This window comes from Magnolia sinica, chromosome 16, assembly GCF_029962835.1.
Source record: "Magnolia sinica isolate HGM2019 chromosome 16, MsV1, whole genome shotgun sequence".
NCBI lineage: Eukaryota > Viridiplantae > Streptophyta > Magnoliopsida > Magnoliales > Magnoliaceae > Magnolia > Magnolia sinica.
The window spans coordinates 22,652,251-22,664,610 of NC_080588.1; the positions used below are offsets into that span (position 1 = coordinate 22,652,251).

Genomic DNA, 12,360 nt, shown 5'->3' on the forward strand with positions numbered 1-12,360 from the left:
TAGATGGAAAATAATCAATACAGTGGGGCTTAAGAAGTTTTTAATGGTGAGCGTTCAATGATCACTGTTTCCTGCGGTGTGATCCATCTGAGTTTTGTATCTCTGTATAAATCTTAGGCTTATGAAATAAAATGACTTGGAAAAGCGGATGGACGGCGTAGATATACAACAAATACATATAGGTGGTGGGCCCCACGGTGATGTACTAACTCCATCGCAAGTCTCTAGGTACAAGTCAAGTCGCGCCCTTGAAAATCGGAGCTTTTTCCTTACCTTCAACTCAACAAATGCAAATTTAGCTGCCCGTGGGGGTTGGTGAGGTCGAAGACTGGAAAGATGGGTAGAATGACAGAAACCGCACCGCCACCACAATCTCACCATCCCATCCCAATCACCAGCAACAATTACATAATCCTCCCTTCTTACTATCCTCCTCCTTACTTTTCCCGCTCTCGCGCCATCTGTCGTCGTGTCCGCTCCTTCTCTTTATCCATTCTCCTTCCCATCTCTCTCCTCGCGCTCGCTCTCTTCTTCTTCTGGCCTTCCCAACCAGACCTTCATCTCTCCCGCCTCCGCCTTGAACACATCTCCTTCTCCACCCACAAATCTTCCTCCTCAATCCTCCCTTCCCTTTCCATCGACGTCTCACTCGATCTCACTGTCAAGGTCCGTAACAAGGACTTCCTCTCACTCGATTACGGCTCGATCCTCGTCTCCATCGGCTACCGCGGTCGCCAGCTCGGCTACGTCACGTCTGCCGGGGGCCACATCCGTGCCAGGGGTTCCTCCTACGTCAATGCCACACTCCAGCTTGATGGCGTTGAGATCCTCCACGACGTTCTCTACCTGATCGAGGATATGGCGAGAGGGTCGATCCCGTTTGATACGGTGACTGAGATCCAGGGTCAGCTTGGACTTCTTTTCTTTGACTTCCCGATCCAGGTGTGTGCTTCGAACTTTTTTTTTGGCCTCCCCTTATTATTTACCTTTTCTCAGTCTCTAGGATAGAATGGCAGTTTTATTTGAATAGGAAGCGGGTGATCGATTGGAAAAAGGGAAAGGGTAGGAGATTAAAGGGTCGTTTGGATGTCTGTAAATGGTTTAAGTGGTAAGGTGTAAATCATTTATAGCCTGTCTTGTTTGGCTGTTAGCTGTAATGATTTACAGGTAAATAAAACTATTTGTGTTTTAAATGGAGGGCTGATCTTTCAATTTATAGCTGTTAGGCTGTAAATGAAATCCTAGCTTTTTGCCTGTGTAAATCAAATGGGGCTGAAAGTTGTAAACCATTTTTCAGGCATTTTTCATCATCCAAACACAGACTTTAAACCATTTACCTGTAAATCATTTACAGTTAGCCCCATTTACAGGCATCCAAACGTCCCCTATGTGAAAGACAGAGGAAAAGTGGATCTCTGAAACAAAATTATCTTTCTGGGGTGATGGGTTGTGGTAGATTCATGTTATTCTTTGAGCAGGATTGATTTTTTATGGGATATTCTGATTATATTGGGTCTGGAAAATCATAAGAAGGGATTCCCTTCAGATGTTCAACTAAAACCCTTGTTTTTATTTTTAAAATTTAAATTTCACCATATTAGTACAAATTCTGACTATATTGGGTCTGGAAATCATACCAAGGAACCCTTCAGCATTTTTTAGCTTGATCATCGTGTACGACTCAAACTAAAAGGGAAATTTTATAAGATAGCTATAGACTAGCCATGGTTTATGGGACAAAATGTTGGGTAGTTAAGGAACAACATTTTCATAGGATGAGTGTAGCCGAATTGAGGATGTTGAGATCAATGAGTGGCAAGATGAGGAAGGATAAAATTACAAATGAATGCATGTCAGGGAACTTAGGAGTGGCACCAATAGTTAATAAGATTAGGGAAAATAGATTTGGATGGTTTGGTCATGTGCAAAGGAGACCAAGAACTGTGCTGGTTAGGAGCGAGTTGGTATAAGTTAGAGGCTCTAAAAGGGCAAGGGAACACCCAAAAGTATGTGGGTGGTGTTTGCTGTTGTTTTCTACACTGAGTGCGTGGGCGTGCCAGAATTGAATTTGTGGCTCCAATTCAAACCGAACAACAATGACCCCAAGCGCCGAGATAGGCAAACATGTAGTGTATGACTAAGATCTAAAAAGATTGGTCACCTATTTAGCCACTCGCTCAGTGTGTAAAATTGTATCAGGCGATATTTAGAGGGTGGGTTCGTCCTTTGATGATAGGTTATTCCTTTGCCTTTCGTACGAAAGGACTTTTCAATACAGACAAAATGAAACGAGAAAGAGATTCTTACAGTCGATCATGAATAACAGCCGTGGAATACTCTTTCGATGGATGAACTGAGCCCAACGTGCTAGCGTAAACTCGAATTACAGCTAATTCTTACCAGCTACTTGCTTACTACTACAAATTACACTAAGGAATGTAAACAACAGGCTAAAAGTAAAAAATTACACTAAGAAATGTAATTTACTTGGCAAGAAAAGTAAAGGATTACACTATGGAATGTAAATGGACCGGTAATTGAAAGATAGATTTGGTTTGTTTGGGTTGGTATGAGACGATTTTCCATCTTGATTTGCTTTGTTATTTATAGCTTTGATCTAGCCATTCCGAATCCTTCTCACGTGTCGACGGTTACCATAACTGTTCTCCATTACTGTCTCCTGGATGCTTCCCACGTTCTTGCTTCCTTTGCTTCTCATCTCTCCACCTGTCATGTAACCGTTTGAGCATGATCGTTTCTCCATCGGCTGCTTTAGCAACACACGACACCACTTGATACGTCCTAGCTACATTTATTGAGAAATCTCCTTCACACATATTTGCAGATCTTCGAATGTACCATGCTTATCCATACAGATCACACGTAACTCCCTCTGATTGGTCGTAACAGGGTATGACGATAATAGGGGTGAATATGTGGAGGTTGTAATAAGGACTTGATGATCTATTTATGGTCCTTGATAGAGTGAAATTGTGGAAAAGGACTCATGTAGCCAATCCTAGCTAGTTGGAATAAGGCTTAGATGATAATGGTGATGATAATGATGATGATGATGATATAAGTACAAATGGAGTACACTAATGGTAACAACCCCATTCAGCAGTGTCTGCAGTAGTGAGTGAAGCGGCAAATAGATAGGTGAATGCTGCAGGTTTGGTGGCGGGAGATGTATCTGGAGAAGTAGGAAGTTTAGAGGCCATGTGATTAATTGGAAGCAAACTATAGGAAATGGATGTAGGTCACTAACCAAAGAAATAGGGAACAAAGGCTTACATGAGAGGATTTGGAGAGATTAACATTTATACTCTTTTCAAATTTATCTTTTAGCACAATCCCCGACGCTCGTCATGATCTGATGAAGGTCATGAAGGAATCCCATGACAGATCCAAAATTACTAGATTTATTGACTGCACCTTTCCAACCCTCATTGACAGGTGTAGTTAAAGGTGAGCTGTGTGCAGCCTTAGGCGTTTAGGCGAGCCTAGGCAACAACCTGTTCATGTGCACCAGTCTAGTTGCAACCATACTTGTTTTACTTATCGCTTCAAGCAGCTAAGTGTTGCATGTGACCCTGACATGTTACCATAGTAATCACATTCTATGTGCCTATTGCATGTGCAGTTTTGATATTGAAATTCCCTACTTAGATCCAGTATTCGAAATATTGGTATCATGTTACGTATCATATCCTTGGGATATAGATACATATTGGTTATCGCACGGGATATATCATTTGTATCGGTTAATTTATCACACTTTTTGGGAAACATGGGGAAACATTAGAAAAATGGTTGAATTTTTCAATGAAACTTCAGGGATTATTTAAAAAAACTTTAATATACACTTTTAAATCATAACATCTCAAAAAAGAAGTGCATATAATAGGTTTCCTTTATATAGGGTTCTAAGCTATGCGCTGTCCGACTGAACTAATGCAACTATATTCAAATTGAATGGATAACATTTAGAGTGTATGTGATAATCATTTCATCAAACACTCCTAAATAATTTGAAATTAGTTTTAATTGTTGGCTGGTTGAAGGGAAATTTAGAAAAATAATAATATTTTAATATTTTTAAATTAATTTTTAATTAAAAAATGAATTTTATTTTTTTAAAATTGACAAAGACTTAACAAATCAGTATATCAACCCTCATACATGCTTGATTTCATTTTGGTGTGCAACTTTGCAAGCAATTTGGGAGAAGTTGAAAATTTTTGAAAATTTCCTAAATCAGACCACCTACACTCAAATTTCGAAATTAGAGTGTATGTGGTGATCATTTCATCGAATACTCCTAAATACTTCGAAATTAGTCTCAATTGACTGTTAGCTGAAGGAAAATTTTGAAAAAAAAACATGGAGAACATGGAGAACCAATGGATATCGAAATCAAAGCTCCAACTTCATGATTTTTTGTGCAAAACATGAAGAACTGATGGATTTGTAACCATTTGACACTGATTTAACATAATTTCAACAAAAAAAGGATCATAAATTGAAAATGTTCACTGGATCAAACATGTAGGATATATTGGCACCACCAATGCGTTTTGTATTGCACGGGTGGCATACAAGATATATCGTCGGAATATCAGCCGATATCGTTGATATTTAAAACATTGCCTAGATCACTGTCTGTTTGTCGGCTTTGCATTTTCCACATACAATAGCAATGATGCTTATTAATGATGTATGCTGTCAGCATTGTAGTTTTTTGCCTCTCAATTTGCTGTGAGCTGCTGCTAATCTTTCATTGGTCTTTGAGGACCTGTGGTGAATATATAGATCTATCTGGATTCTCAACTATTTGTCTGTTCACAATGTCTTTGTTTACATTAAAAATTTATGTAGTTGCAATCTGTTAATGATTTTGAACTTGGTTTTACAGTGTATCTTTTAATAACTGGTCCTTTGATTTTTGTCTTTGTTGTCAGACAAAAGTGAGTTGTGAGGTATACGTGAACACGGACAACCAGACTATCGTTCGTCAAGATTGCTACCCGGAGGTGAGTCATACACAGTCATTGAGGAAAGTCATCATGTCTTGTAGCTCCATTTCTAACATTTGAACTGGTTTTGCTGTAATCAGTGATGGTTATCTCACAGGCTGTGGACATGGGTTGATCACACGTCACAGTGGCGTCCCTACAAAGTAAAGTTCATATGCCTTACCCCGTTTATTCTGTGTGGAGTGAAATTGCATGGGTGGATGACTGGATGCCCTTGTAACATAATATTGTGATGAACATGCCAACTCATTATGTAATCTTATGGTGCTTCAAAATTTATAATGAAATTGGTATAAGAGTCATTGTGGAGCCTGTCATGTATATTATTGTTTTCTTTTTTCGGTTAGTTTGGCTCAAACCTGAGACCTCAGTGTTGAAATGCATTTTTGTCTACCATCGAGCTCTAGGTACAAACCCATTTTTCTTTTCTTGGTTGGACTTATTGATCCAAGTTGTAGAGGGTGGATTGGAATTTTGGGGTTTGGGTTTTTATACATTTGAAAGATTGGGCTATTGCTACATAGGAACAGTTGAAGGAAGACTAGGGAAACTTTGATAGTTACCCATGACCATGTAATGTCGGCCATGATCTTTGGGAACCCCAAAGGATATGCTGATATCATCTTCCTTGGTTCCAAAGCTTTCCTTAGACATGTTGCCTCTTGCTGAAGAAAGGAAGCTGCCGTGTTTTCGCTGTAGAGGGGTTTTTGCCTTTTTCTAGTGGAAGACGATTCTGTTTGGTTGCAGCAAGGAACATAAATCTATCCCCCATATAGATTCTCACCATGGTGATCTCTGATACCAAGTACATCCTTTTCATTGGGAAATTTGTCATAGTATATTTTGCTGATATTTTTATTTACAATCAATCTTATTTGGTCCATGAGGGACACTTTAGGCAAGTGATGCAAGTTCTTAGGGCTGAAAAAAGTGTACCTTTTGAGTCCCAATGTTGCATGTTTGGGTTTTGTTGTCTCTCTAAAAGGTGCAAAAGTGGGCCCAGAAAAGATAAGGGCCATTGTTGATTGGCCAACAGCTTCGAATGTCCATGAAGTGTGGAGTTTCCATGGATTAGCCCACCTTCTACTAACATTTTATTCGAAATTTCAGCACTATCATGGTGCCTATCACGAAGTATATGAAATGTGGTCAGTTTACTTGGACCAAGGTGGCAAGCAATGCATTTGAAAAAATCAAGTGCAAGATGGTGAAAGCCCCAATTCTACTATTACTGGATTTTGAGAAAATCTTTCAGATTGCATGTGATGCTTCACATGTGGGTATAGGAGCTATCCTTCGCCAAGAAGGACATCTTGTGGCCTATTTTTACTGAAAAGCTCAACAATGCCAAGAAGAGGTACTTATGATGTCGAGCTCTATGCCATGGTAAAAGCTCTCAAGCATTGGTGGCACCATCTCATTCATCGAGAATTTGTCCTATACTCTGATTGTGAGGCATTGCTTTATCTCAACTCATAAAAAAAGCTTAGTTCTCGACTTGCAAAGTGGAGTAGTTATGTCCAAGAATTCACCTTCCATTTGAAGCACCAGGCGGGAGTCAATAATAAAGTAGCTGATGCAGTTAGTGGAAAGGCCCTCCTCTTGGTAAAGATATCCGTCACTACTATTGGGTTTGAGGAGCTGAAGCGTTGTTATGATAATGATGCATATTTTGATACTATTTACCCCACCCTTCGTGACGGTTCAGGCAACTAACATTCTGATTTTCAGATTTGGATGGGTACTTATTCTACAAGACTCTTCTATGTTTGCCATGAACCTCCTTACAAGATCGTGTAATATGGGAGCTAAATGGAAGTGGTTTGGGTGGACACTTTGGCCGTGACAAGGCTATTGCATTGGTAGATGATCGATTTTTTTGTCCCAGTTTGAAGTGAGATGTGTGGAAAGTAGTTGAACAATGTTGGGCTTGCCAATTGGGAAAAGTTTCAAAGAAGAATATAGGTTTGTATACTTTGCTACCGATTCTAGAAAAGCCATGAGAAGGTGTAAGCATGAATTTTGTGCTTGGACTAGCACGAACAAAAAGGGGATTTGATTATGTCTTTGTGGTGGTTGATCGATTCTCCAAGATGGCTCATTTTATACCTTCTAAAAAGGCTTTTGATTCTTCTTATGTGGCTGGTTTGCCCTTTTGAGAGGTGGTTTGATTTTACAGTCTTCCCAAATCTGTTGTTTCCGACCGATACGTAGAATTCATGAGTTACTTTTGGAAGACATTGTGGGTCAAATTAGGTACTTGGCTGAAATATTTAAGCACATTTCACCCCCAAACTGATGGTCAAACAAAAGTTGTTAACCATAGCGTTGGTGACCTATTGCAGTGCTTAGTAAGTGACCACGTGGCAAATTGGGACAACATCTTACCACAAGTAGAGTTTGCCTTTAGTAGCTCTATTAATCGAACAATTGGTCATTCTCCCTTTGAAATTGCTTTTGGTTTGAAGCCTAGACATCTTGTGGATCTTGTGCCATTGCTTATCAGTTCTCGTATTAGTGAAGATGGCGGTTCTTTTGCTCAACATATCTAGGATTAGGAAATATAAGACGAGGTAAGAAATTGGATTGCAATTAGCAATGAAGGCTCTAAGAGAGATGCCGATACACATATGAGGTTCGCTCAATTCAAAGAAGGCGACTTGGGTATGGTTTGTCTTTGACCAGAGAGGTTTCCTTTCGGTACTTATCAAAAACTTCACTTTAAAAAGGCGGGACCGTTCCAAGTTTGAAGCCGTTGGGCGAGAATGCTTATTTGTTATAGCTTCCTTAGGAATTGTGTATCAGCCCTATCTTTAATGTGAAGATTTTCCATTTGTTCTAGCCCCCATAATGATGAAGCAGGTGGAGGGTTAGCCATCCGGATACCTTTCGTGCAAGGCTAAGCCTAACAAGAAATCAAGTTTGTTCTTGAGGATCAAATTGTCTCGACTCGATTTGGTGGGTACCAAAAGTTCCTATTGAAGTGGAAAGGTAAATCACTTTTGGAAAGTACATGGATTATGACAATGGACTTCCAAAAGATCAAGCCAGATCTTCATGAGATGTACCAATCTTCTATGTCGATGGAGCTGATTTACGGGGATCAACCCTTTAAAGTTTAGAGCAGGAGAGAAAACTATTGAGATACGAGAATGATGTGGACTCCATTGATGAAGACAAGGCCATAAGCTTTAAGACTTATTGCCACAAGTCCAAGAAGGCCCATGACTGTCCAAAAGACTCATAGACAGGTCATTCAAACGATGTTTTAGAAGGTTTATATCTTAATTAGAAGTTGTTTTATTCTCTTGGAAGTCAAAGTGTCTTTGTTTTGAAAGTAGAGTTCTAGAAAGATGCTCTTAAGGAATTGTTGTTTCTTTGGAATAAGGCTTTAGTTATTAATTCTCCTTGAAATTAGAGTGACTTTTAGTTTTCCCAAGTCCTTGAGTTGATGTAGGAAAGTTCTATTAAGTCTATAAAAGAGTAGTCCATATTATTGTAAGCCATTTTAGATTTGAGATTGAATGAATGGTTTAATGGCGAGACTCCTTTAAATTCTTCTAGGTGAGACTTCTAGAAAATCTTAGTGAGACTCGAAGGTATATCCTTCACTATTTTACTCTCTTTTTTCCCTATTTCTAGTTATTGTTTTCCTCTTCAGTTTTACCTCTCATAAGTTACTATCCAGCCGTTAACTACAAGCTCTAAAATCTTCTCCATAAACATTTCCCTATTACCCCTTTAAACCCTTCATTCCACCCTTACTTTATCACCTCCAGCAACCCCTCTTTAACCCTCTTCAGCTGCAATAGTCCTTTCTGGGTGAACATCAGTGGAAGGCGTTCAGTCTTCATGTTAAGAGGTCTGTCCTACATCAACTTCTCTAACTAATTACCTTATTCATCACTAATTATACTAGAAAATGACAAAAATAACCTTCCATAAATCCCATAGAACATCACAAAAACTGTCAAAATAGAGGTTAGTTAGTGATGTCTCAAACTAATGGAAATACTATTTCTGCCACATGGCAATGGGTTGATAGCTAGCCAAAATAGTATTCCTGCCACCTAGCTATGCTCTTGCGTAAGTTTTATCTAGGGGTTCTTTAGATCCATTGAAAGGTAGTGAAAGGAAAGGGAATACCATTTCCCATGAAACGAACTTTTCACTGTTTGTGAAGCCTTTCTTTGAGGAAATTTGTGGGAAATGCACTTTTTTGTTGGAAAATCAACAAATTAAATTTTCCACATCTACCCTAAGAAAGGCATTTACCCAAGATGGAAGGAAAATGAGTTTCTCAAGAGTTAAACTCGAATTTGCGACTATCCATCTTCAATCGTCTCACATGTGCCAATGTTCCACTGTCCATGTTTTGTTTTGTCGCACATGTGCCACTATGCCACGTGTGCTAATGTTCCATATCCGTGTTCTGTTGTGCTGCACATGTGCGAACATCCATCCTTGCTCGCGCCCCATGTGCAAAGAACCTAATGCATGCCACATGCCAATCTTCTACCATTGATGCTGTGCTAAACACGTGCCACTATACTACATGTGCCAATGTGCCACATGTCCCACCTCCATCTTTGCTTGCAACCCATATTTGGAAAGCGTCCACAGTGCCAACGTTCCACTGTCCATCTTTTATTGTGCCGCAAGTGCCACCATCTATGATGCCCTACATATGCAAAGCACCTACATGTGCCATTGTTCATCTTCAATTACTCCATATGTATCACATGTGAGTCTATGACCACATGCCACATGTGCCACATGTGCCACTGTGCCGATGTGCACATGTGCCAACATTAGGTTCAAGTGTTCACATGTCAAATGTGTCACTTGTGCCACATGTGCCACATGTGCCACCATATAGTTTCAAGTGCTCCACATGTGCCACATTTGCCACCATTAAGCTTCATGTGTCCTATACGTGTTACTGTTGATCTTCAAGCATCCCAAATGTGCCATGTGCCACCATTCAGTTCGGTTGACTTAGTTGTTGGTCCAATGTTAGGCATATTTTATGATCCTTGGGCTTTATGATATGCATTTAATCTTGATGCCTCAAATTCATGTAGGGCCGACATTTTTGTTATCCAAACGGTTCATCTTCTAGGTCCCTCCATCGAATATCTATCCCAAATCTCCCAGATTGGAAGATCCTAGCATCCAAATCTTTGATCTTTTGCAATTGCAGGCCATTTGTAAAAGGGTAAGGAACATAGGATTTCCATCTGGGAGATTTTTTGGGTAGGATCCATGTGCAATGCCATCCTTCAGATAAACAATTAAGATCGCCACTGGCCCCACTTGTAGGAACTTCTTCCTGATAATACTGGACATATTTTTGGGCAGAGGATCATAAAGATCTTCCTGGTAAATAAGCACTTGAACTATCTCGAACCATGTTGTACTAATTCTTCTTTCATTAGTTTGCTTATAAAAGGGTAAAGTCGTATGCTTCTTGCATTTTGCTCTCCATTTCTGATTTCTAATTAGCCACCGAAATTGGAAATACCGACAATGGTATTCTCACAATATGATCCAAAGAACCTGTCAGAACAATCTTGCCAAAGCTGAAACCATCCGCTGCTTGGGTGACATTGAGCTTGATTTCTAGATCTTGTGTTTCAGCCGGAGCTATTATGAACCAAGGTGGATTCACAGTGACCTCAACCCCTCCTGGTTGTAGAATGGAGCACAGGTATGTCTCCGGCTTGCTCGCTACATTTGTGACTGCTCGCTTTGTCGTTTGGCTTCCAGTCAAGGCTGATATGGTTATGGAAGGTAGGTTGAGGTCTGCTGGTTGGTTCGGAATTGGAAAGTCGCATGTTTTTCCGGTAGTGGTCCGGACTGTTGCAGGATCCATGTTGGGCAAGGAGCACAAGAAGCTTATGTAGTCTTCAAATCCTACTTAGAAGAAAGTATGAGGGTGAATTACATAAGAAATTCAAAGGTGGGAAGGGAAAAAACCGGGTAGTTTTGCATGCCAGTCATGTGCTACAAAATGGGGCCCATATGCAGCCATGGCGAAATGATCTGGCCTGAACCATCCATATTTTGCTACTGTAGTGGATGGGCAATGGTACAAATATGATGCTTAACAGATAATTTAGAGCTTTTTGAAATGGATGGTTGAAATAAAACATTCAACGGTCCACATGCAACTTGAAAATTTGACATATGGTTAGGATTATCTATTCATCATGAATTTTGAACCATGACCACCTGTGGTATTACCCAGTAGATAAATCTGGCTTTGATGACATCTGTTTGTGTTTGTGGGTTACCTGATGAAAAGACTAGGCCTGGATCAAGTGCACGAGATGGATTTATGAGGCCAGCCCCATGATCATGAGGAGTTGATGGATACAGCTGAGTGAGATTGGACCCTTCTGCCATGATGGGCTCTCCGCGGTTGTCAAATGTGGATGCTGTGGTGGAGATGGCTGAGGCAATCATGGATGGAGTCCAGGATGGATGGGATTGTTTTATCAGCGCTGCAATTCCTGCTACATGAGGTGTCGCCATGCTAGTGCCAGACAGTAAAGCGAAACGGTATCCTACAACACCCATTTAAACCCAAATCAATACCTCGCATGTCATTTGGCATGCATAGGTGATACTGATGTTCTTAGGGTGTGTTTGAATGCACTATCAAAATTTGAATGGCAACAATTGTTCCAAAAAGTGGACATGTCCAAACTATAATTAGCTTCCAGGCTCGCAACTTCACTGATGTTACTTTCAGGAATGCAACTTGGATTGAAAGGCCAATTCATATGAGGAAGCATCATTATGATTTGGCCACGTTCTGTTGTTTAAATAAAAAAGGAGTACAACAATTCACTTGCGTGCATCCAAATGCGGACTTTTATTACCTGAGAGGATGGGATCTGCAACACTAGTTGGGCTCCAAGCTGCCCATATGAGGTCTCCAGGTGCAAGAATATCAGGTTTGAGAACATCGGCGAGATTGAGGTTATTGTCTATGATGTCTGGTCCCCTGGAAGAAAATCTACTTACTATGGGTGCTTGCTCGCTGAAAGAAGCTACTCTTCCTTCTTTAATGGATGCTCTTCCATTGAATCTTGCTGCAGCTCCTCTCTCATCCCTATATGTTTGACTGTTGTAGTACTCCAAAAGGACCTAGAGAGAAAAGCAGACTGGCTATAGGAAAAGGAGAAACAAGTGGTGGGATTTTGTTAGAGGCAATGTCCATTTAGTTGCATGATATACCAGTCAGTTATGGCCTGTCGCAACTCCAACTTACACATTGCTGTACAGTCGGCAATTTTGGACCGTCTGACTGGTGTGC

General features: G+C 40.2%; 2 protein-coding genes across 2 annotated transcripts in view; one reads left to right on the plus strand and one right to left on the minus strand.

The window, feature by feature from the left end:
• The first annotated feature begins 263 nt into the window (after nucleotides 1-263).
• On the plus strand, nucleotides 264-5,348 carry LOC131228695 (uncharacterized). Its single transcript, XM_058224537.1, has 3 exons — nucleotides 264-942; nucleotides 4,962-5,033; nucleotides 5,117-5,348. Exons 1-3 carry the CDS (start codon nucleotides 337-339, stop codon nucleotides 5,117-5,119), a joined length of 681 nt encoding a protein of 226 aa, XP_058080520.1. The 5' UTR covers nucleotides 264-336; the 3' UTR covers nucleotides 5,120-5,348.
• Nucleotides 5,349-10,436: 5,088 nt separating this feature from the next.
• The window catches only part of LOC131228696 (subtilisin-like protease SBT2.4), a 69,607-nt gene continuing 67,683 nt past the window's right edge, over nucleotides 10,437-12,360 (minus strand). Inside the window, exons 8-10 of the mRNA XM_058224538.1 lie at nucleotides 11,924-12,191; nucleotides 11,333-11,605; nucleotides 10,437-10,952 (exon numbers count right to left, since the gene is read on the minus strand). Of these exons, the coding sequence (XP_058080521.1) occupies nucleotides 10,534-10,952; nucleotides 11,333-11,605; nucleotides 11,924-12,191 (960 nt within the window). The 3' untranslated portion in view covers nucleotides 10,437-10,533. The remainder of the gene's footprint in view (nucleotides 10,953-11,332; nucleotides 11,606-11,923; nucleotides 12,192-12,360) is intronic.

What these genes read in the sequence shown, in the direction of transcription:
- LOC131228695 (XM_058224537.1), top strand. Translation starts at nt 337, where the DNA reads ATGGGTAGAATGACAGAAACCGCACCGCCACCACAATCTCACCATCCC. An exon ending in TCTTTGACTTCCCGATCCAG is followed by an intron (nt 943 to 4,961) that starts GTGTGTGCTTCG and finishes CTTTGTTGTCAG; the next exon opens with ACAAAAGTGAGTTGTGAGGT.